A 25868-nucleotide genomic window follows, 5' to 3' on the forward strand; every position below is an offset into this window, starting at 1 on the left:
AGGAAGGAAGGAAGGAAGGAAGGAAGGAAGGAAGGAAGGAAGGAAGGAAGGAGAAGAAGAAGAAAAACAACTGCTTGAACACATGGGTTGATGCAGATATGATTTGGGATATAGACTCTAAAGATCATGAAGACTCTAAGGAATCATGTAACCATGGAAAACTTTTTTCTAAAAAATAAAATTTTAAAAATAAAAAGTAAAAAAATAAGCCTTTGCCTTCCATATTAGAATCAATATTGTTTATTGGCTCCAAGGAAGAACAGTAAAAGCCAGGCAATGGGAGTTAAGTGATTTCCACAGGGTAACCCCAGCTAGGAAGTATCTGAGGCCAGATCTGAACTCAAGATCTCCTGCCTCCAGGTCTGGCTCTCAATACACTGAGCCCCCTAGCTGCCCCTCTTCCTTTACCTTCTTATCCAAATTAAAAGTGGAATCAAACCAATAGCTAGAGAGATGTCAGTGCTGAAGTATAGGGTTGTCTCACCTGCAGTGGAATGACGATCATAAAGATCTTTTTGTCTTTATCAGAAAGGATGTGTTTGATGAAAGCCCAGCCAGTACCAATAAGTGCAATAGTGATGAACAAAAGTGCACCTTTTAATCTGAAAAAGAAAATTTTAAGATTTAGAAGATACCAACAGGTCTCCCTGTGTCTAGTAATATTTTGAAATTCATTTCATTACTACACATTTTTTTTTTGCAGAGAGAAATCTACACAGTGGAGAATTCTCACAGGTGAGTAAGTAGCCCTATTCTGGGCCAGATTCTTATTTCCTCACGTACTATCTCCCTTTATCCAGCAGCCCAGAAATAGCAGCACCAAAATGTGGCCCCCTTCCATGAGTTCACCACCTGTCCTATAAGCTCCCAAGCCTGTATATACTGACAGATTTTCTTCACTGAAAAAGAGAGTGAGCTTAATGGTCAAATCTTACATGACATTTCACAGCAATAGTATTTAACAGCTATCTTGGATACTCACAGGTGAGTGATGTAGTAAACAACAGCCCAACCTTCTATTGGAAATCCCTGCGAGGAGATATAGTGGTAATCAATCTGAAATCACAGAGCACAAGATCATTTCAGAAAACTTCAACACAAGTCAAGTTGTCACTTAGAACCTCATCCCAGCACACACATAACTTCACTTAAAATAATAGGCTAATAATTTAATTACAATACACTACTCTATTCTCTCCGTATCATGATGCGTTAGGGGTCAAACACCATATGATCGCACTGGTAAAATGTGAGGCCAGTTTTATAAATCCTATATACGGGTGTAGTTTCATAGAATACAAGTTGAAGAGACTGAAAAAGACCATCTACTCCTTCAGGCAGATGAAAGTGTTATTCAAGAAAGCCAGTGTCTTTTCTTTTCTTAAAGATTTTTCAGAGACTACTTCTCAAGTAAACACAAGTCCACTAAAGAGTTTTTTTAAAAGTCACTCCTAATTCTTGCTGTTTGCATACAAGCAAAAACAATTTCAAATCATTACAGGTTCACAAAAAACACACTGTTATCTGAACAAGATAACAGTGTGTTTGACCATCAATGCATTTAAACTAACATTTAAGGACAGCTAGGTAGCTGAATAGATTGAGAGCCAATAGATTGAGAGGCCTAGAAATGGTCAAATCTGGCTTCAGCTACTTCTTAGCCATGAGACCCTGGGTAAGTCATTTAATTCTCACTGCCTAGCCTTTACCATTCTTCTGCCTTGGAATCATTACACAGTATTGATTCTAAGATGGAAGGTAAGGGTTTAAAAAATAATAAACTAATGTTTAAATTGAAGTCCTATGATTCTGTAAAATGACAAAAATGCAAATTAATCCAACAGTGAAACATAAATGCTGCCTATTTAGAAATGTAAACATCCTATGAATCAACTATCCTACATTAATACACTTGGAAAGTGACTAACATTTGTTTCCAAGTTTATCTTTCCTAATAAAATAGAATCATAAACTATGGAATAAATTACTTTGAAAAAGAAAATCTTTTCCACAAACTGAAAGTCACATGCTTATGATATATTAGCAAAATCAGCAGAAAAAGAACTCTCTTATGTAGGTCCAAAAGGATAACTAAAATATTAAAACAGTGCTCATTTCCTCTGAGGTTTTAAACAGATGAATTATAATTCCCATTACAAAATGTACCTACACTGCAGCAGTCCTGAACTTTGAAGCAGTACCTTCATTACACTGGTCTTTGGGCACAAAGAAAAAGCACCTAAAGAATATTTTGGGATTAACCAATGGTTGTATTATTTTCCAGGGTATTATAAGGTTGCATCATTAAAAATTCAACTCAGAGTCCAATTCTGACTTGCAAAAGTCCTATATTCGCAAAGCACTGGCTCAATTTTTAAAGTATTCCTTTACATATAGACAACAGCAAGTATATTAGGAAACTAAATGGTCTTGTTTTATCATTAATTGTATGTCAGAAGAAGAAAAATACAGAAAATATAGTAAATGGTAGAAATAATTCAGTAGATGGCACTCTTATCACAGGAAATGGCAAAAACCCATATTTTAGGAGCATTTTGGAGATGCTGGACTAACAGTATATCATGGGAATGGAATTATGAAGAGCTTCATTAAAAAGGCATTCTATGAGGGGCAGCTGGGGGGCTCAGTGGATTAAGCCAGGCCTAGAGACAAAAGGTCCTGGGTTCAAATCTGGTCTCACTCACTTCCTAGCCATGTGATCCCTGGGCAAGTCACTTAACCCTCATTTTCTAGATCTTACCACTCTTCTGCCTTAGAACCAATACACAATATTGATTCTAAGATGGAAGGTAAGGGTTTAAAAAAAAAAAAAGGCATCCTATGTTATTTATTGCCCAGTTAACCCCTCCTTCTTCAGGATAATTTACTTGTCCACTCAGTCTGATCACTTACAAAAAGGACACCAATGAAAAATGGACATTAAAAAAATGTTATACATACTGCGTGGAACACCAAGGACAAAGATTTTGTGAAGGGGAGGGCCGCCATCAACCAGTGAATCTTAAAAACATCATTCCTATGAAAAGAAGGGAAAAAATTGAGGAAGCACCTCACTGCCACATAAGGAGCAGCAAAAAGCAATAGACATCAGATGGATTTGTTAGAAATACAACTCAATCAAATTTAAGGGAACTATCTTATGACATTATTATTAGTGGGATTGGCTTCCACACTGAAGTCTTAAAATCATCTAAATGGCTAACAATAGACTACATTGTGACTACAGTGGTCTGCAGTGTGGAAACAATTGCTAGAGACAAAATTCTGTCCTATAATTAACCTGAAGGAACAACCTAGAATATTTATCTTCCTGGCTCTTTGGGTCAATTTCCTATTTTAATGTCTACTTGAGAGTTCATTAATGGAAGCAAATAAGAATAGATCAATCTCAAAAGTACACCATTAGATGGCATAAAGATTTATCTACAATGCAAAGATATTCAACTAACAGCATGCTAATTAAGCCAATTCAAGGTCCTAACAGTTGTACTGACTTGTATCTTTCTTCTAGGGCAGTCTGTCAGACTACTAAATAGTGGATGGCACTTTCTCTTTTCCTACTTTTTCCCATTATCCCTTCAATTCAGGATGAAAAACGGAATAGTCTCAAAAGCAATTCCTCTCCTTTCTTGAACTCTCATAGCACTTAGTCTTAAGTTTACTAACATTGTGGTTTATATTACCTCTATTTTTAACATACCTTAATGCACAGTTCATAAAGCTTACTCATATTTATAATCCTTCTAGACACCCAGAAAAGTGCTTCACACATATATATCATTCCATAAATGTTTGCTGAATGAATTAAATGGAATTGAGGCATGCTGGCAAATAAGAGACTCTAAAGCAGGGGTCGGCAATGTATGGCTTTCGAGTCATATCTGGCTCTTTTGAGGGCCAGATATGGCTCTTTCTGCAGGAGCGATAAAGTCAATTTTTTTTCAGGCACTGTTAAAGGAGCTCACTGTGAGCACTGTATAACTCTCACGAAATTACATTTTAAAAAATGTGGCGTTTATGGCTCTCACGGCCAAAAAGGTTGCCAACCCCTGCTCTAAAGCAATGATAACTCGTGTACCAACACACACAACCAATACCCAAGAAGGATTTCTATTTTACTCATATAAAGAGTTAGCACGACAAAAAAAAAAAAGATGCATCCATAATAAAATGGAAAACTTTTGGGAATAGAGGAGATGCTTTGCTTTAAGTATTTGATACAAAACTAACATCTTAAATCTATAAAGAACAGACACATTTCTAATAAGATCCATTTCCCTGATAGGTAAATGGTCAAAAGATTTGAATAGGCAGCTCTCAAGAAAATACCTTTTTTTTTTTTTTTAAAGTAGATGGTGGGGAGCAGCTGGGTAGCTCAGTGGATTGAGAGTCAGGCCTAGAGACGGGAGGTCCTAGGTTCAAATCTGGCCTCAGACACTTCCCAGCTGTGTGACCCTGGGCAAGTCACTTGACCCCCATTGCCCACCCTTACCACTTTTCCACCAAGGAACCAATACACAGAAGTCAAGGGTTTAAAAATAAAATTAAATTAAATTAAATATAAAATTAAATTAAAATAAAATAAAATAAAGTAGATGGTGGGTCCAGATCTTTGACTTTTAATGTATAGAACTCCCCATGAAGCCAATGCCTACTGGCCACTGTTTTGCAACTTATAGCCTTAAAGTTGCCTGGGCCACTGAGAAAATATTTAATAACCACCTGAAAAACTACTTAAATTCTTTAATAATAAAAAATGTAAATTTAAAACATTCTGGAGACGCTGTCTCATATTCATTAAAGATAGTTAAAAAAGAAAAAATTCAATGTCAACAGAGCTATAGAAAAATAGAAACATTAATACTGTCAGTGAAATTAATAATTGATACAATCTTTTGGAAAACACTATGTATAGTATGAGCTAGAAAAATGTTCCCACTCTTACCAAAAGTAGGACTCCCCTAAGGATATTTTTCTTTCTTTTTTTAAATTTCTAATTTTCTCTAAGATAGAAGGGCAGGCAAGGGCTAGGCAAACGGGCTGAAGTGACTTGCCCAAGATCACACAGCTAGGAAGTGTCAAACCAGATTTGAATCCTGGTTCTCCCAATTCCAGGCCTGGCATTCTCCCCACTATCCTACCTAGCTGCCCCAAGATATTTTTTAAAGATTAAAAAAAGGTATGTCTAATTAAAAATATTCATAACTAAATAGAAGGTAGTATATATTACAGTATATTGTTTTTGTAAATAATGGGAGTTATTGTACTATAAGATATGATTGAGATGAAGACTATAAATATAGAGAAACCAAGGCCCTATAGATTAATAAACAGAAATCTAGTTTCAAAGTTAGAAAGTCCAGGATCGAGTGCTGATCAAGTGGCACATCCTGCCTCTTTGACCCTAGATAAGACATTGAATCCCCAGAGCCCCAAGAAGTTTTCCAACTTTGAGTTGCTAAGCAGCTGCTGCTTGGTGTTGGTAAAAAAAGGGTTTTTTTACTCAGAGATTCCTACACCAATGGAATCATAGGTCTGAACCTTTAGGGGGAAGAAAAGGAAAAGGGGAACAGAGTCCATCACTGTGCCTGTATTTGAAGCATTTCTAATTTGGTCAACTCTGCCAGAGCTTCTGCTCCTCTGTCCATCTGCCACCCTCTTGGAAAGCTCAAGGTCACCATCACATCATGAGGAAACACACTGGTGTAGGACTTTGGCAAAGGAGTAATAAATAACACTGGCAACAATAATTTTTTTTAAAGGGGGCACAAAAACTAACAGGAAGTTTCTGTTATTTCCTTAAAATTAACATCACTAACAATTATAAACAATAGATGTTTACAGTTCTTTGTAGAATCATCGTTTATTTCTGCTAGTGCATATGAAAAGATTTTTTGATGGTTAGTAAATATAAAATAAAATACATTTAACTGTTTTATAGTCATAAATCCACTGAACTGACCCAAGGGAAACAATGATCATTTTAAATCTCTCCAGCGACCTATAATCTTACATCTCCAACTGCCTTTTCAGATATCTCAAACTGGAGATCCGGTAGATATCTTAACCATGTTTAAAACTGAACTCATTATATTTCCCTCTAAACCCTCACCCTTGCCTCCCTCTCTTCCTTATTTTTGGGGGGTTTTTAAATTTTATTTTTTAAATGTAATTTCTTTTATTTTTTTCCCATACTGTTCATTTTTGTAAGTGAGTAATCTTATAAAACCAAAACCCCAAAACATAAACCCAAATAAACAACTTAAAAATTATCTGCATTCAAACTCCAACAGTTCTTTCTCTGGAGGCGGATAACATTCTTTGCCCTAAGTCCCTCAGAAATGTCCTGGATCTTTGAATTGCTGAGAATAGCTAAGTCTATCACAGTTGATCATCATACAATATTGTTCTTACTGTGTACAGTATTCTCTTGGTTCTACTTATTTCACTCTTCATCCAGCTCTTTCTGAAATCATTCTGTTCATCATTCCTTACAGCACAATAGTATTCCACCCCCTCCCTTTCTTATTACTATAGAAGGCAACACTATCCTCCTGATCTCTCAGGTTCGAAACCGAAAAATCATGCTCAATTTATTATTTCTCAATCAATAATTATTAATAAATGTCTAATATGTGCCAGGCACTGTGCTAACTACTGGGGATACTAAAGAAGCATAATAAAGTCCCTGCCACCCCCACCCCACCAGAAGTTTACAATCTAGTAGGAGAGACAATATGAAAAAAAAGATATACAAAGTTAGCTATATTTAGGATAAATAGGAGGTAATTAACAAAGGAAAAGCACTGGAATTAATAGGGGGGGTAATTAAGGCTTTCTGTAGAACATAAGATTTTAGTTGGGGTTTAAATGAAGCCAGAGGGGTCAGTAATCAGAGTGGAGGAAAAAGAGCATTACAGGCATGGGGGATGGCCAGTAAAAATGCCCAGAACTGAGAGATGAGTGTTTATTTATGGAATAGCCCCTCCATATCTAATCTGTTGCCAAACCTGTCAATTTCACCTTTTCAACATCTCTCAAACATGTTCCCTTCTTTCCTGACACCTCTGCCATCCTGGCTCAGTCCCTCATCACCACATGCCTGGACTGTTATTGTAAAAGCCTATTGGTAAGTCTGTAGACCTCAAAATTTCCTTACTCCAGTTCATCCTCCATTCAGCTACTAAAGTATTTTCCCAAAATGCAGGTCTGATGCCGTCACACACACACACACACACACACACACACACACACCCCTCTCTAATCAATAAATTCCAGTGGCTCCCAGTTTGTTTTCAGTATCAAATACAAAATGCTTTGCTTGGCATTCAAATTCCTTTATAACCTGGATTCAATCAAAAAAATGGGGACACCAATACACTATTGGTGAAATTATGAACTGATCCAACAATTATGGAAAGCAATCTGGAATTATGCCCAGAGAGTTATAAAGTTGAGTATAACTTTAGATTCAGCAATATCACTTTTAGGTCTGTTTCCCATGGTGATCAGGGAAAAAAAAAGATCCTATTCTAAAATTTCTCTCTTTGTGATGGCAAAGAAGTAGAAAATGAGGGGGTGCCTATCACCTGGGAAATGGGTGAATAAGTTGTGGCATATGATTATAATGGAGTGCTATTGTGCCATAAGAAATGATGAACAGGTGAATTTGGAAAGATGTACACAAATTACAAAAAATGAAATAAGTATGACTAGGAGAATATTGTATACAGCAATAGAAATAATATTTGAAGAATAACTTGTGAATGTCCACCTCTAGAGAAAGAACTGATAAACAGAAACATACAAGACATGGTGTTATAGACATTAACAACAACCGGAGGCCTTCCTAGCTTTCCACAATCCAGTGGCACCAGTCTCCTTACTGTTCCCCAAACAAAACACTCCATCTCTTGGCTTCCCACATTTTCTCCAGCTGTCCTCTCAAGCCTGGAATGCTTTCTCTCTTTCTCTTCAACTCCACTTTCCCTTGGCTTTCTTTAAGTCCCAACTAAAATCTCATCTTTTGTAGAAAGCCTTTCCTAACCCTTCTTAATTCAAGTGCCTGCCTTCTATTAATTACTTCCTATCTAACCTGCATATAATTTGTTTGTATATATCTGTGTGCAAGTTGTTACCCACATTACATTATAAATTCTTTGAGAGTAGTTATATTTTTTGCTTTTTTTTGTATCCCCAGCACTTAGCACAAAGCCTAATTAACTCCATAGCAGGTGCTTAATAAATGTTTACTGATTGATTTATTGATTATAACTAAATATTAAAAAATGAAATACTATCCTGAGCATTAGAAAAGAAATGATTCAAAAATACATATACGTAATAAGGAAAACAGGTAACTCTGGTAAAAGTGGCCCCACAAAGTCCTGGCTTTTAAAGAGGATTCCACTTCATCAGTAATACATGAAAATATCCATACTTAGAATAATTTCAGGAAGAAGCTTAAATGTCCAATGCATTCACATACCATAATCTACCTAGTTTATAGCCTTTTAAACAACAAATGTTCATCATTCTCTAACTGAAAATCAATACTCTCATTTCAGCCGGTTATTTAAGGCCATGTGGACAGCATTAAACAATGTTTCTGCATATATGTAGCTGTATTCCCATGAGAAACACATTAAGGAAGTTCTAACAGCAGGGGCTACAGAAATGAGGAAGGAAGCCAAGTAAATAAGCTTTGAAGAATTATCTTCATTTAACAAGTCTTCACTTAGATCAATGAAGAGAATCCATTGTAGCTGTGATCTGAACTAATGCCTGTATTTCAAGGCTGGCATCATCCCCAGTCCTAAAATGTTTTATCTCTTATTTCAGAAGAAATTTATGTTGCCTAGATTTTACTTAAATATTTGAGCTTCCTTTTTTTTTTTAAAGTAGTAGGAAATACACAAAAACCATCAAGCAAACTGCAGCTGCAAAAGGCAAAATTTCAAGCCAATCAGGGAACTGTTCTATTATATAGATCCTTATAATTTAAATGGAGGAAGGAATGAGGAAAAACTGTTGAGATTTCTTTCAAATTAGAAAGTCAGCAAGGAAGACGTAAATATGCCAGTATCAGCTGCTGCCCTAAATTGAGGCATTCCCAGAAGCTAAAGACATACCTCCGTTTTCTAAGTATATGAATCCAGATGGTTCCAGAAAGGAAGAAGAAAAGAGCCATGGAAACATAGAGCTTTGGGAGAGGAATTTCTCCGGCTGAAAGGTAACTGTCAGGATTCTTCTCTATGATATCAATCTGAAAACAAAACCATGATGAACATCATGATTTATTCAAAAGTCGCACATCATCCTATCTCTGAAAATCTGGATCTGCACTTAAAGAGTTTGAGGAGCAAAGACCTAGAGGTCAGATTCTAATTCACTTTACAATTCTTTACTGATATAGCATCTACTACACTTCTATAATACTGGCAAGGAAGAATCTTTAAATGTTAATCTTTTTCATCTTGCAAATTTGAATAATCCCAGAGCCAAGTATAGGTAGGATGCTGTCACTATAAAAATGTCTTATATTTTCCATGGTTCACAAAATCCTTTAGCCATCAATCCTGGAATATTCTCTGTTTAATACTCACATCAAGGCTGAAAGAGAGGTCATTACTGGTCTGAATGTCACCAACATAACATCTGTGGAAATAAAGGCTGTAGAGACCTTCTTGATCAATGGTACTGATGTTGAAGAAAAACTAGAAACAGAGAGGAAAAGGTAAATGAGTTCAAACTTCAAATAAATATACTAACCATGCTTAATTCTAAAAATAAAGTTACAAAGGAGCATCTGGGTGGGTCAATGGATTGAGAGCCAGGTCTAGAGATGGGAGGTCCTAGGTTCAAATCTGGCCTCAGACACTTCCTAGCTGTGTGACCCTGGGCAAGTCACTTGACCCCCATTGCCTCACCCCAGTACTCTTCTGCCTTAGAACCAAAGTAATGGTACTAAGACAGAAGGTAAGGGTTTTTAAAAAATAATAATAAATAAAGTTACAAATATTACAAGGAAAAAACCAAAAACCAAAAACCTCCTACTTAAACTCAATGACTGCGGGGACAGAGTATAAACAAATGTCTTTCCTTGCTCTACAATGATTAGAAGCTTAAGGTACAAACTATACTTTCAGTTACCTAGTTTTTCAGGTTTCAGATTTCTACGTATCATGACATTCAGAATAACATTCATGCAAAGCAGCACTCCAGAAAAAATGAAAGGGGTTCAGTTGTGGTGATCTGAAAAGGTCCAGTCCTCAAGATGCAAGTAAAATTTGTGATTTTGGGAATTACAAAACAGATACCACATTTTCTCAATTATTTCTATGACAATTAAAGATTGTCTACTATTTTTGTGAATTTAAAATAAAAATGATATAAATTCAAACTATATCAAGTATTTACAAGAGAAATGCAAACTTGGCTTTTAACAAAAACAGTTCACAAGGTGCCTTCTAAAACATTTTTCTAGGTTTTTAGTTTTAGTATTATGTATTTGAAAAGCATAAATATTTTAGAGATTTAAAAAGATATTGGGAATGACTGGAAAAGTTAAAGTATACTATGTATTGTTATCAATTTATATTGTTATATCTTTGCTAAATTGATAGAATATATTTTAAATCAATCATGATGGTGGAAAAACAAAAATTTCAAAAACAAAAATTGCCAATCATATGAGGCCTTAGTTTCCTAGTGAAGTCTCCAGATTCAAAACGTTGGCATGGTTCTTCAGACAGAAAGGGTAAAACAGTGATTATCTTAGGGCAGAGGTTTAGGTGAGGCATGGGACCTTGGGAGGCCACTAAACTTGCAGACTCTACCTTCTCTATCAGGTCAGAGGAAAATAAATTGCCCTTGTGCAGTTCTCCAAATCCAGCAAAACCCAATAACAAAGGAGTTAATAATAGCTAACACTTATACACGAGTTATTTAACCTTTCTGAGCCTGTTTTTTTTTTTCAGTCATAAAATGAGGGGGAGTTCTGAAGCCTCTTTCAGCTATAAACCAATGATCTTGTGATTCTAGGATAGAGAGCTCCAAGGTTTACAAAGCATTTTCCAGACATTCTCTCATCTGATCCCCCCTAACAACATGTGAGATTTTGATTCTTTTCTTTCTTTACTTTTTGCATTCTTATCCTTGTTTTATTGACGAGAAACTGGAGATGAGGGGTTAGTGACCTAAATAAGATCATACAGCTTTTGAGTGTCTGAGACAGGATTAGAACTCAGGTCTTCTGGAGCAGCTAGATGGAACAGTACATAGAGCACCAGGCCTGGAGTCAGGAGGACCTGGGTTGAAATCTGGCCTCAGATACTTCCTAGCTGTGTGATTTTGGGCAGGTCACTTAATCCAGTTTGCCTAGTCCTTCATAGTTGTTACTAGGGCAGAAGGTAAAGGTTAAAAAATAAAATAAAAAATAACTCAGGTCTTCCTAATTCTATGTCCAGTATATTCACTATGCCAACAATCTGCCTCCAAAACCATGTAATTATAGGGAATTAATAAATTCCGACACTTCTTTGCACTCATTTTAAAAGTGACATTTACTGTTCAGTCATTTAGCTATGTGCATTGTAATAGGCAAATTTATCAATTAAGATTTAGACATTTAGGGTAAGATAACAGCCAGACTTAAACAAGCAAAGCTGGAGGGTTCCAACCATGGAATGGTGAGAAGGGAGTTTTTTTTCCTGGAGTGACTCTGTGTTAGCTGAGGCAATTAGAGGCCGGTTTATCTGTCCCAGTGAAGAGCCCAGGAAAAGTGAATTTGTCTCCCAGAAGAAACATCTACCTGTGGAAATTCAGGTCAAGCAACAAGACCAAGTAGACTTGGGTGGTGAACATACCAGGATGGTTCAGCTCCCTGTCTTTACCTTTTGTGGATTAATTGCTGAGGATCCTGGAAAGTTGTGAACATCGCTGGAGCTGAAGTGGACCCAGTTGTGAGACCATCACATCTCCTTCTAACCTCCAAAAGCTGGACCTATTAGTCTGTGTTAGCTCAGTGTAGATTTTTGACCCATTTCCAGTCCCTGAAGTTTGTCCATAGTTATCTAATGTAGTGTGACCTTTTCTCCATTTCTCCAACCCTAAACCTCTTAATAAACTGTTTTATTTTACTTCCTATTGTTTTCCTCAAGCCCCAATAAGGACCCATAGAGAGATAGCATCCAACCCTTGTATTTTCCCCAGCTGGTTGATGACCAGTAAGCTGTCAACTGTCATCTTGCCAACTAGAGTGATTTCACGTAACAGCCACATCCCTTGTGAGAGGTTCCCTGTTATCCTGTGAAATCCTGTCACATGAGGTGTGTGGGTGTGTCCTGGTTGTGTGTGTCATCTCTGTATTACCCAAGTTAGATAGTTATATATTTCGGCGACTCTTTGTGACCCTGTAGACCACAGCCCACAAATACTGACCATGGGGTTTTATTGGCAAAATATGGTTTGCCATTAACTTTGCCAATGGATTAAAGCAAACTGAAGTTAAGTGACTACTCCAGGGTCACACAGCTATTAAGTGTCTGAGGTCAGATTTTAACTCAGGTCTTCCTAACTCCAGGGACAGTGCTCTATTCACTGAGGTACCTAACTGCCTAAAGTAACGTGCTTCTATGATATTTCTTTTTATGTAACTTTGAAAAGAATTGGCAAGGAAACACATTCGACTCTTCCTTTACTGAGTGGTTATGAAAAATTAGAAACTATTGAAGTATTCATTAGAAAAAGAGAAATAATGATAATAAAGACAATTATTGTGCATTTAATACCTATGTATCTGTAGGCACTTCATTTGCCTCAGTTTCCTTAACTATAAAAATATAAAAAGGGAAACTTAAAATCAAATTTTAACAGTCTAGGATATTGATTCTTTTATTTTAGAAATTCAAGAGGTTTTTTTAAAAAATCATTCACTCGTGGTCTGTGCTGAATTGCTCCCTCCTCCCTTTAAAAACAAACAAAAATACACAACTTTGTTACAGGGGATGAGTGGAAGAAAAGGGTATATTCAGAAATGAACACAACATAACAATAATAAGCACTAATAAAAAATTTTTAAACCATTCATAAGATTTTTTCCCCTTTTTTAGCCTTTCTCTTTCTCAGTAACAACTTGAAGACAAACAGGCAAGGGTTAGGCAAACAAGGCTAAGTGACTTAACCAAGTTCACAGAACTAGTTAAATGTCTGAGGTCAAATTTGAACTCGGGTTCTCCTGACTCCAAGCATAAGGTTCTATCCATTATGTCACCTGGTTTTCACAAGCATCTGTAATATTCTAAAGTTAGCTCACAAAACCTTTACAAAATAGAAAGAATTCGGGGCAGCTGGGTAGCTCAGTGGAGTGAGAGTCAGGCCTAGAGACAGGAGGTCCTAGGTTCAAACCCGGCCTCAGCCACTTCCCAGCTGTGTGACCCTGGGCAGGTCACTTGACCCCCATTGCCCACCCTTACCAATCTTCCACCTATGAGACAATACACCGAAGTACAAGGGTTAAAAAAAAAATAGAAAGAATTCTTTGAAAGAGAGCACTTACCTGGAATGAAACTGTCCCTTCACTAATATGAACAGGATAAGACTTCTCTTCTGAAACCTAAATGACATAGTAAGGCACTTCAGAATAGTAGTATTAAATCTGATATTAAAATGGAAACAGTTCCTTTCCTTTTTATCTCATATAGTCAAAGCACTCAAAAATCCTTCTGTAATTGTATGATTGTCCTTTGAGTAAAGCTCCCCAATAGGGAATTCAATCATTCAGCATTTATTAATTGATCACTACTATATCTGACACTAAGTTAAATTCCAAGGAAGATCCCTTCTAATTGGGAGGTAATAAGAGGTGCAAAGGTGGGTGAGGCAGTCATTTGTGGACAGAGCTGGTCTGAGAACCAGGCAGACCTGGGTTCTTGTTCTGCCTTTAATATACACTCTTTTATGTGACACTGGACAAGTGTCATTCTCCTGTTGCCTTAGGCAAGAATCTAAGACTTTAAGTTGCAAAGAAAGGGCCAACTTGCATTGGTGGATAGAGTTCTCTCCTCTTTGGATCAATGAAATAACAGGTCCAGTATACATACAAGATATATGCAAAGTCAAGAGAAGAGAACTTTAGAGGGGAAGGCTTTAATGGCTGGAAGGGCAGAGTTGGCAGCCAACAAAGGCCTCTAGCAGAAGGTGGTATCTGAACTAAGTCTTGAAGAAATTCTAAAGTAGAGGGTAAAGAGGGAGAGTATTCAATGCATGGGTTACAGCAGAGCACAAAGGCATGGACAGAGGAAAGGCAGCACTATGTGTGTGTGGAATGGCAAGCAGGAGTATATGGCAGAATTCACATTCCCTTTCCTGAAAAAATATTCCTAAATAATAGTCTGATATTTTTCCCAGAAGATTAATCAGAATGCGAGCTTGCTTAGTGTAAAGAGAAGTACTTCTTTTTCTCCATCTTGTCTAGCCTAGCTACAAGCACACAGTACAGAGGTGCTCAACACTTTTGGAGAATTAATTCCAGATTTATAAAAACACAGGATATAGACAATAACAAAGATCCTCAGAGAAGTTAAAGTAGTGATCATTACTTTTTTTTTAAAGTTGCATCAGCACTGGAAAAAGCATTTATTATTGTTATTATAAATAAGAACAAAAGTAACAACTAACACTTATTTAGTGCTTTATGATTTGCAAAGAGTTTTACATACATTATGTCTTTTGATCCTTACAACTCTGTAGTAGGTAGTAATATTATCCCTATTTTACAGATGAGGAAACAAAGGTTAAATGATTTGCCCAGGGTCAAAAAGCTAATAAGTATCTGAGGAAGGATTAGACCAGGTCTCAGGCCTTTCTGATTCCAAGTCCAGCAGTCTATCCACTCCTCTATATAGCTTCTCTCCACATCAGTCATGTTACCCACTGCAAGTCACTTCCTCAATCTGGATGAATCCCCTCATTTGCAAAATAAAGGAACTCTATTTGATGACCTCTGAAGTCTTCCCTTGTTCTAAAATTCTATGCTACATAATTAAACAAATTAAATTAAAATATACTCAACTACAAAACACTTTCCAAACAATTAAAACTAGATCTAAACAATTGGAAAAATATTGATTGCTCATGGGTAGGATGAGCTAACATAATAAAAATGACCATTCTACCCAAATTAATTTACCTATTTAGCGCCATACCTATCAAACTACCAAAAAACTTTTTTACTGAATTAGGAAAAACTATAACAAAGTTCATCTGGAATAACAAAAGATCAAGAATATCAAGGGAAATAATGAAAAAAATGTGAAGGAAGGGGGCCTAGCAGTACCAGATATTAAACTGTACTATAAAGCAGCAGTCATCAAAACGATATGGTACTGGCTAAGAGACAGAGAGGAGGATCAGTGGAATAGACTTGGGGTAAGTGACATCAGCAAGACAGTGTATGATAAACCAAAAGAGCCCAACTTTTGGGACAAAAATCCACTATTTGACAAAAACTGCTAGGAATTTTGGAAAACAATATGGAAGAGATTAGGTTTAGATCAACATCTCACACCCTACACTAAGATAAATTCAGAATGGGTGAGTGATTTGAATATAAAGAGGGAAACTATAAATAAGTTAAGTGAACATAGAATAGTTTACTTGTCAGATCTCTGGGAAAGGAAAGATTTTAAAACCAAGCAAGAGTTAGAGAAAATTACAAAATGTAAAATAAATTATTTTGATTATATAAAACTAAAAAGCTTTTGTACAAACAAAAACAATGTAGCCAAAATCAGAAGGGAAACAACAAATTGGGAAAAATTCTTTATAACAAAAAACTCTGACAGGGGTCTAATTACTCAAATATACAAGGAGTTAAACCAATTGTATAAAAAAAATCAAGCTATTCCCCAATTGATAAATGGGCAAGAGACATGAATAGGCAATTTTCAGATAAAGAAATCAAAAGTATCAATAAGCACATGAGAAAGTGCTCTAAATCTCTAATAATTAGAGAAATGCAAATCAAAACAACATTGAGGTATCACCTCACACCTAGCAGATTGGCTAAAATGAAAGAAGGGGAGAGTAATGAATGCTGGAGGGGATGTAGCAAAACTGGGACATTAATGCATTGCTGGTGGAGTTGTGAACTGATCCAACCATTCTGGATGGCAATTTGGAACTATGCTCAAAGGGTTAAAAAGAATGCCTGCCCTTTGATCCAGCCATATCATTGTTGGGTTTGTACCCCAAAGAGATCATAGATAAACAGACTTGCACGAAAATATTTATAGCCATGCTTTTTGTGGTGGCAAAAAAAAGAAAATGAGGGGATGCCCTTTGATTGGGGAATGACTGAACAAATTGTGGAATATGCTGGTGATGGAATACTATTGTGCTCAAAGCAATAACAAACTGGAGGAATTCCATGTGAACTGGAAAGACCTCCAGGAATTGATGCAGAGCGAAAGGAGCAGAGCCAGAAGAACATTGTATACAGAGACTGATATACTGTTGTAAAACAGAATGTAATGGACTTCTGTACTAGCAGCAATGCAATGACCCAGGACAGTTCTGAGGAACTTATGGTAAAGAATGCTACCCACATTCAGAGGAAGAACTACAGGAGTGAAAACAGAAGAAAAACAACTGCTTGAACACATGGGTTGAGGTGGAAATGATTGGGGATGTAAACTACCACACCAATGCAACTATCAACAATTTGGAAATAGGTCTTGATCAATTACACATGTTAAAACCAGTGGAAATACACATCAGCCATGGAGGGGGTGGGGGGGGTGGAGCTCGGGGGGTGAAGGGGAAAGTAAGAGCATGAATTATGTAACCATGTTAACTTTTCTAAAAAATAAATATTAATAAATGTTTAAACTAAAAAAAAAACAAATGAATTCCCTCATTTATGCAATAAAAAAATTAAAATATACTTACTGATTAACTAGTTATCCTACCTTTGAATCCTCTGTACTTTGTATAGACTTCTCACCTAGAAGCAGAAGTATTTCCAAACATTACTGCAAGATTCAACTTAAATGTATCACATTTTTTTCAATTAAAAAAGGTTTTTAAAAATCACATTATATTTATAAGACATCTCCTTGCCTAGTGTCTAATTAAAAAGACTGTAAGGCCATCACAAGTTTTGTAGACTTCTATCCCCTTAGACCTTGCACCAATAGTTCTTAAGTCATAGTAATGCTAGATCTGGACTTGGGAAATAATGGAAATTATTTCATAAAAGGATTGGTAACATCATTATCATCAACAACTAATATGTATTTAGCACATTTGCGTATAAGGCATATTCTTTATTTTACAGACATTGAAAGTCTTTGCTGAGTAATTATATTTTCAATATGAATGTATGGATACAGATGAATAGAAATAAGCAGACAAGGAGATTATACAAATTGGCCAAAAAAATTACAGAATTACTTTTGTTTCCCCCCTTTCTTTCAAGGAATCAAGTTGCTACATGCTTCTAATTAAGTCTTCAAAGAGAAAGAAGGAGTCATAGTCTTAGAAGGAAAAAAGGGAAAGAGGACATCACACATAGGAAATGATATATAAATATATGCCATGGATGGGTGATTGCTAATTTTAGAAATACATTTAAACAAGATATTCAAGACACTGGAAGCTGAATATGAAGGATTACCTTGCTTTTCAAAAGTTTGGTTATTTACTGAGAGATTTTTAAGGCTTGCCTCTGGGATCTCAGACAAGATTTTCTCATTCTTGCTGACGACGATTTTTGGTAACTGGCTACCAGCTTCTGTTGGAGACTTTATTTTGACACTAGTTTAAAAACAACATCAAGATTTTATATGAGTATTCTCTTACAATAATGACCAATATGGAAGTATGTTGTGCATAGAAGAAAAACAGATGATTGATTATGAGGTTTGATGGATATATGTCTGGGGTTTTGGCTTTAGAAGAACACTATTAAAAATATGAATATGGAAACAGGTTTTGAACAATGACATATTTGTATAACCCAATAGAACTGCATGTTAGCTCTGAGGGAGGGGGGAAGGGAAGAGGAGAGGGAAAGAACATGAATTTTGTAACCATGGGAAAATATTCTAAATAAAAATTTAAAAACAAATAAAAATTTTTAAAAATTAGCTGGAAAAGGAAGTATGTTTTGCATGATAATACATGCATAATCCGAATCAAATTGCTTACCATCTCTGAGAAGGGGGAGGGAGACAATTTGGATCTTATAATTCTGGACAATATATGTTGAAAATTGTTATTACATATAGTGGGGAAAATAAAATATCTTTGAATTTTAAAATATTTTTTAAAAAGAATCAAACAACAGCAAAAATATAAGCACCAAGAAACTCCCCAGAATCTTGAAACTTTAATTCTCAAATGCAATATTTACAGATATGCAATTTCTCCCCATAAATGTATTATGTTGAAAGTTAGTGGAAATTGGTCACTTCAATCTTGGCATGATATGATTTCTTCCGTTTCCTTCCCTATCCCTGTAATAATTAATCACCAGTCATTTAGGAGAAAATTGTTCTGCTCCTTCTTCTTATCTTTCTCATTCTCACCCTCATTCAACTTGACCCAACCCATGTCCTAATCTAACCAAGTCCATCCCTTCCCAATGTGCCCTCTAAAATTCCCATTCCATAGCACACATTCTGCTTTAATCTGGATTCCTCTGTCTCACAAATTTCCATCTACTAGTCCACAGAGTCTTGGTTCCCTTCTGATGAAAATTCCTGGTAGTTATGGGCAAACTGAGGATGGTTAAAATGAATTTGTTCCCAACCTCAACTAGACTCTCATTGCAGCAACTTAATTCTATTATTCTTCCCTAATTGATTCTCTTTCTCACTCTTCACAGAAGTTATTCCAAACCTTCTTTCTTCCTGAAGCTTCCCAAACCTTCTCCTACCCACTGCACAGCTGAGACCCTTGCCTCTTGGTTTGCTGAGAATTAGACTATTCTAAATGAGCTCCCCACTTCTCTTCTCTACATATTAAAACCCCTTGACATCATTTCCCATTCTTCCTTTAACCAGTCTCTGTCAAAGAGGCAACCCTTTTCCTTTGTAAAGTCCTAGCCTTCTACATGTTTATTTTATCCTACTACCACCCCCCTTCTTTTCTAGCAGATTGCATTTTCAATCATCTCTCCCCTCTTGGAATCTTCATTCTCTCCCTATTAACTGATTCCTTCCTTACTACTGCCTTCAAACATGCCCAAGTACACCAATTTGTTTTTGTTTTTCTTCAAAACTTTACCTTGTCTTAGAATTGATATTGAGTGTTGGTTCCAAGGCAGAAGAGCAATAGGGGATAGGCAATCAGGATTAATTGGTTTGTCAAAGGTTACAGAACTAGGAAGTATAGAGGCTAGATCTGAACCTAGGAGCTCCCAGTCTCCAGGCCTGATTCTCTATCCATTGAACCACTTAGTTCCTCCTACCTTCAGTTCTTAAAAACGTTAACTACCAGATATCATCCTCTATTTTTCCTCCTTTTCACAGCCAAATTCCTTTAATTAAAAAAAAAAAGATGTTTACTCTCAATGCTAACTTTCTCCAAAATTCAAGAGATTTCTTAATTGCCAAATTTCAGTCTTATTCCTTCTTAATTTGTCTATTGCATTTGACAAAGGTGCTCACACTCTCTCCTCCTAGATATTCTCTGTTCTCCAACTTTTTATGACACTACTCTCTCTAGGTTCACCTATCTGTCTGATTGCTCCTTCTTAGTCTTCTTTGCTGCTTCAATATCTACATCACACCCCCTAATTGAAGGAGTCTCCTAAAGTTCTGTCCTGGGCCCTTTTCCATTATTACAGCCTCTTTCTTGGTCTCAGGGTTTTAATATCATCTTCATGGATGACTGATAGATCTTTTATATTTCCCCTGTACTTCAGTCTCCATCACCAATTACCTAATGGACATTTCGAATTCAAACATGTCTAAAACAGAATTCATTATCTTTTCCCCCTAAATTTTTCCCTTTTCTAAACTTTCTTGTATCTGTTAAGGCACTGCCATCCTTTCAGTGTACCGGGTTCAAAAGTTAGATAGTATTCCTTATATCTTACTCTCCTTCACTTTCCAATGAGCTACTACATCTTGTCATTTCTATCTTTACAAAATCTCTCAAATCTGGTCCCTTCTCTCTAATCACATGGCCATCTCTTCCCACCTAGATTACTTGCAACAGCCTCCTAATTAGTTTCTTTGCCTTGAGTTTCTCACCACTTCAGTTCATCCTAAAGGCTGTCTCTAAAGTATTTTTCCATAAGCACAGATCTAACATGTGATTCTCCTATTCAATCGGCTCTAGTGGCTCTCTATTACGTTTAGGATCAAATACAAACTCCTCTGTTTAGTTTGTTTTTGTTTGTTTTTAATTTTTACTTTCTGTCTTCTTATCAATACAAATTAACAGTTCCAAGGCAGAAAAGCAGTAAGAGTTAGGCAAGTAAGGTTAAGTGACTTGCCCAGGTTTACACAGCTAGGAAGTATCTGAGAACAGATTTGAACCCAGGTCCTCCCAACTCTAGGCCTGGCATTCTAGCCACTGAGCCAACTAGCCCCTTAGGTATAGTTTTTTAAAGCCTTTTTACAACCTGTCCCCAGTGATCTTTCTTTCTTTCTTTTTTTTTTTTAAACCTTTACCTTCTGTCTTAGAACTAATGGTTCTAAGGCAGAAGAGTACTAGGGTGAGGCAATAGGGGTCAAATGACTTGCCCAGGATCATATAGCTAGGAAGTGTCTGAGGCCAGATTTGAACCCAGGACCTCCCAGTCCACTGAACCACCCAGCTGCCCTTCCCCACCAGTGATCTTTCTAGACTCACTGAAAATTACTCTCCCACTTGCAAGTTGTATTCCAGTCAGATTGGCCTTCTTTCCGTTCCTCACTTACGATGTTCCACCTCCTGTCTCTAAGCCATTGAACCTGCCATTCCCTTCTTAGACTGTACTCTCTTCTTATCTCTACTTCAAAAGAGTCCCTCTCTTCCTTTAAAATGCAGTTCATAAGGGGTTGGCGATGAAGAGAAGCAGATACATTTCTGGGCAATCCCCCATTACTTAGCCCTTATTGCTCTTCTACCCTAGAACCAATATATAGTATTAGTATTAAGGTGGAAGGTAAGGATTTTTAAAAAAGTAAAATAAAATAAAATGCAGCTCAGACATCATCTTCTCTAGGAAGCCTTTTCTCATCCCTCTGGCTGCTAGTGCTCTCCCTCCTATAAGATCTTGTATTTAACACAACGGACAGACACACAGACACAGACACAGACACACACACACACACACTCCTTTATATTTATATTGTAAATATTTTATTTGTATTTATTGGTTTTTTCCCTATTAGAATGTAAACTTATTTGGAGGATTGTTGGAATGGATTCATTTTTTGTATAGTACTTGTATCTCCACCGTCTTATACACTGGTTGGCACATAACAAGAGATTTAATAAATACTTGTTGATTGATCAACAATACATCAAATTCAACAACAATATTTATTAAGTACTATATGCAGGCTATTGCATTAGGCACTAGGAATTAAAAATAAAAACAAAAAAACAAACCAGACTTTGCTCTCCAGGAATTCACATTCTAATTGTAACAAATAAGGAAAATCAATCTTTTTTTGGCAGAAAAGAACCATTTAAAGAATAATTTTGAAGCTTTGAGAGAGAATGCTGAGGGCAAAACTCATAAGCACTGACTTCTAGTCAAGTACCCTTCCTGATAGAAATACCTTTCGTTTTCCCATACCTTTAAGTTTGACAAGTTGGGATGCTTATTTTAGATTTGACATGGATGAAGAAATAACCACTTGTTCCCTCAGTTGCTGAAAATCAGCCCATGTTTTGCTATCATAATGAGCCTCTTAGCTCTATTTCAGAAGAGAATTAAAGAAATATTCACGAGAATAACTTACAGGTGACTTGGGAAGTCTAGAACCAGGAGTGTAACAGAAACAGACTGCTTTTTTTTAAAGATACAGTAATCCATATCTTCATCCTGGGAAGGGAATATCCAAATGCACATAATCTTAATACTGGAAAACAGTTGGAAAAAAAAAGAGAAAGAAACATTCCCAAGTTGCAAAGATTTGCACAATCCTAAGTTTAAAGACTGAATATTATCATAATGGTGTTCAAGTACATCACCAAATAAAAGAAATCAACTACTCTCAGTAACATGAATTTAAAAAAATAGTTCTTCTCTGTTAATTCCTTTACAATAATGTTGAAAAACTACATAGGATCAGAGGAATTTTGTATTTTACCAAGTAAGGGGAGAATCCATCATTCTTTGTTCGGTCCAAGCTGAAACCAATCTAGAAGGAAGGAAATAAAGATAATAAACATAAATAACCACATGATGTCCTTGTGTTCACATTCTTTCCTCAGAAGGCAGAACAGACAACTTCTTAGATTTGTATTCTTCTCTCTAGTACTTCACATATAGGGTTTTCTAAATATTCATTCTGTAAGAAAGGAGATCCTCATGCACATAGAATGAGTCCCTTTCAGAACTACACAAGAATTAATAATCAAATATTTATTTGTTTTCATCAACCTTATTTTGTATATTATTTTCATCAACCTTAATTTCTTCCCTGTTTTTTAGCACTGTACTTTAATAGGGAAAGAAAGGGCAAACCACTTGAAACCGAAGCAAAATACACCTACCTCTGCAGTGGTATCTTCATTTCCCTTAAATGAGAGGCTACTGACATTGACCACCATGGACCCATCTTTGAAGAATCCAAAAGTATTAAGATGAACCTTATGTCTCACATCATCCTGAAACGAATTTTATAGTAAAAGATTTAGTCACATAAAAAAGCTGCCTGACAATCTAGTCAATTACCTAATCTGTCCATTTCCTCCATTCCTCCAGTGTTCCTATCACATGCAACAATATACAAAACATGATGCTTCTTTCCTCTCTGTAAATAATTAAGTTGATGGTACTTAGCAGACAACTTCATTCAAGAAAATCCTTAATCAATTTACTTGTAAAAAGAAACTTGGAAATTTTGTCAGCAATTATTTCAATCCTGAAGGGGGAGGATCACATTTTTAAAAAAGTAAAACAATATAAAAATTTTTAAGAGATATTAAAATTAGGTTTTATCAATTTTGCTTACTCTTTAATAATAAAATGCCACTGCATGGAGGGCTTAGGCTGTAGCTAAGCAAAATTTTGAAGATGTCCTTGGTCTTGCTAAATCAAACAACTCGTGGTATTACTGTGTACAAGGTTAGTTCCACCTAGAACTCTAAAATGATGTCTTACAAATCTCAGTGTAATGATCTTACTAATCATATGATTTGATTATAATTTTAAGACAAATATAAAGATGTTATTAAGAAAGAGTTAAAGATCAGCCAGTTGGGTGGCTCAGTGGATTGAGAGCCAGACCCAGAAATGGGAGGTCCTGGGTTCAAATCTGGCCCTAGACACTTCCTAGCTATGTGACCCTAGGAAAGTCCCTTAATCCCCAATGCCTAGCCTTTACCACTCTTCTGCCTTGGAATCAATCCACAATATTGATTCCAAGAGAGAAGGTGAGCGAAGCGAAGAGAAGAGAAGAGAAGCGAAGAGAAGAGAAGAGAAGAGAAGAGAAGAGAAGAGAAGAGAAGAGAAGAGAAGAGAAGAGAAGAGAAGAGAAGAGTTAAAGAGCCAAAACTCTGGGTGCCTAGTTTTTTTCATAGAGATGCTTTTATACCAACTGAAATTACTACAATTTAAAAAAAAATGTTTGAATTAAGAGTCCCTTTGTGAAACACTTCCAACTTGTAGTTTGAGTTTTAAAAAAACACACGAATCAGTCTTCATCCTTGATAAACAATCAATCAATATGCATTTATTAAGTATCTACTATCTGCCAGGCATTAGGAAGATGCTGATGATATTTCAATGGTCTAGATGAGAGGTAAAGAGTACCTGTTCTGTGTCAGGAAAGTAACAAGTACAGGAAATATTATAGAGGTAGAATCAACAAGCTTTGGCAATTAACCAGACTTGTGGTATGAAGGTGAGAATGAGGAACAGAGGACTACTTTGAGGTTGCAAACCTGGGATGACTCCAAAAATAGTGGTGTCCTTGTACTAAAAAAAAAAGGCAAATTCAGAAGAGGAAGTACGTTTCAGGGAAAAGACGTTCATTTTGGACATGTTGAGTTTGAGATGCCTATGGTACTACATTGTAAGTATCTAAATGAGGTTCTTCTACTGTCCGTGATGTTAAAAAGTTTGCTATTAAAAAAAAAAAAAGAACTTTGTAGATATTTTCCATTTTTTTCTCTCTTGTCTTCCTTCTATTTTCAACCTTAAATGCACATGACTCTTTACTTGATCTCTCACTAAGCTTACTGTAAACTGGTTTTACCCTCCCCTCTACCCACTTCAGTATAACAGTAAAGACAGAATAGTTGGTGATTCGCTTTTTTTTTGAACAGTTTGTTGTGATCCTAACAAATTTAAAGGAATCCTACTGTTAGCCCCAAACTATAACTAAGAAATTCTAGAACAACAGCAGCCTCAATTGCCTTATGTAATTTAGATTTGAAGTTTCTATTACTGTTCTTTAGCCTACAGACCTTTCACTGCCAGCTCAATGTAGTATACAGAATTGGGGGATAGTTTTTTCTAGCTTTGGCTGAGTTCCAAAATCAGTTGGGCTTTTAGAATCTTGAGGAGAGAGGTAGTTGACTGGATCTTCCATGGAGGGAGGAAGTCAATGAGCGAGCTCTTAGACTATTTAGCTTCAATATTGAAATTTAGCCTAGCTTCGATATATTTACTTAAGAAATTATTATTTTATATAGACCCTTTATATCTTCCTTTCCTAATACCACCCTGCCTTCCCTCCCTTACCTTAGTGGCTGTGGAGTTTATAAGGAGAGAAATTAGAGAGGAGTTAAATCTGTGAAGAATTATCTAATTGACAGCATTATTTATAATTTAATCAAATCATCATTTATTCCCTTTAGATAGCATTTTGTAAAACTGAATAAGGCAGGTCCTTACTCAGATTCCATCTTTACTTCCCTTCCCCCACCTGAGGTTCCTGAGATAACTGATAGGGTTTTCCTTTAACCCACCTTCCTAACAAACATTCTTCAAACAATTAAACCCTTTGTGTTTCAATAGTTCTATTTAGTGTAATTTGTCTGTTGGTTATCAAGAGGGGAGAAGAGGGAAAGAGACAACATACTCTGGGCTCAGAGGGTAGCTGGGGCATCCATCTTGAAGGAAGGTGGTACTTCAAAATAGGTCCCTTCCTGTGAAATTAACTAAAGCCTGTTTGTTAATTTTAGTCTAGTCTATTTCCCTCAGCTTGTGTTTGAGTCTAAGTCCCAGTCTGTAAGCCTGCGGAGTTAGTCTGTTTAGTTTAACTTCTTTTCTCCCAAGAAGATCTCTGTTTCCCTTCTGTGTTATACTCCTGACTTCAGTCCTATTACACCCTGAATCTCCTTTAATCCCAGCCTACCTGTAGCCTAGTTTATCCACATACCAAATCTCCAACATCCTCCTTTCAATTCCCTTATCCCAAACACCTTTCCTCAAATTACCCTCATAACATCAATGAACCTTCAAATAACTAAAAGTAGCAGCATACTCCAAGTTACATACTCCAATCTTCAAGTACTAAGCTGTGCTTCAAAAAGCATCTGGAAACTGAAGTAGAAACAGTTCCTTATTATCTAAATTCAAACCTTGCCTGGCTCCTTCTCTTTCCCAGGAGTGACACTGCCATGACTAAGGAGCAGAGTGAAATACTTGTCTTACAAGTACATAGTTTTAT

General features: G+C 36.3%; 1 protein-coding gene across 1 annotated transcript in view; it reads right to left on the reverse strand.

Moving 5' to 3' along the window:
* Positions 1–25868, reverse strand: part of GPR107 (G protein-coupled receptor 107) — a 90396-nt gene that overhangs the window by 50783 nt on the left and 13745 nt on the right. Inside the window, exons 2-12 of the mRNA XM_044663982.1 lie at positions 22744–22857; positions 22338–22388; positions 21987–22069; positions 17699–17838; positions 16992–17026; positions 13580–13636; positions 9627–9737; positions 9153–9286; positions 2962–3037; positions 983–1056; positions 485–602 (exon numbers count right to left, since the gene is read on the reverse strand). Of these exons, the coding sequence (XP_044519917.1) occupies positions 485–602; positions 983–1056; positions 2962–3037; positions 9153–9286; positions 9627–9737; positions 13580–13636; positions 16992–17026; positions 17699–17838; positions 21987–22069; positions 22338–22388; positions 22744–22857 (993 nt within the window). The remainder of the gene's footprint in view (positions 1–484; positions 603–982; positions 1057–2961; positions 3038–9152; positions 9287–9626; positions 9738–13579; positions 13637–16991; positions 17027–17698; positions 17839–21986; positions 22070–22337; positions 22389–22743; positions 22858–25868) is intronic.

The sequence above is a fragment of the Gracilinanus agilis genome, chromosome 2, assembly GCF_016433145.1.
Source record: "Gracilinanus agilis isolate LMUSP501 chromosome 2, AgileGrace, whole genome shotgun sequence".
NCBI lineage: Eukaryota > Metazoa > Chordata > Mammalia > Didelphimorphia > Didelphidae > Gracilinanus > Gracilinanus agilis.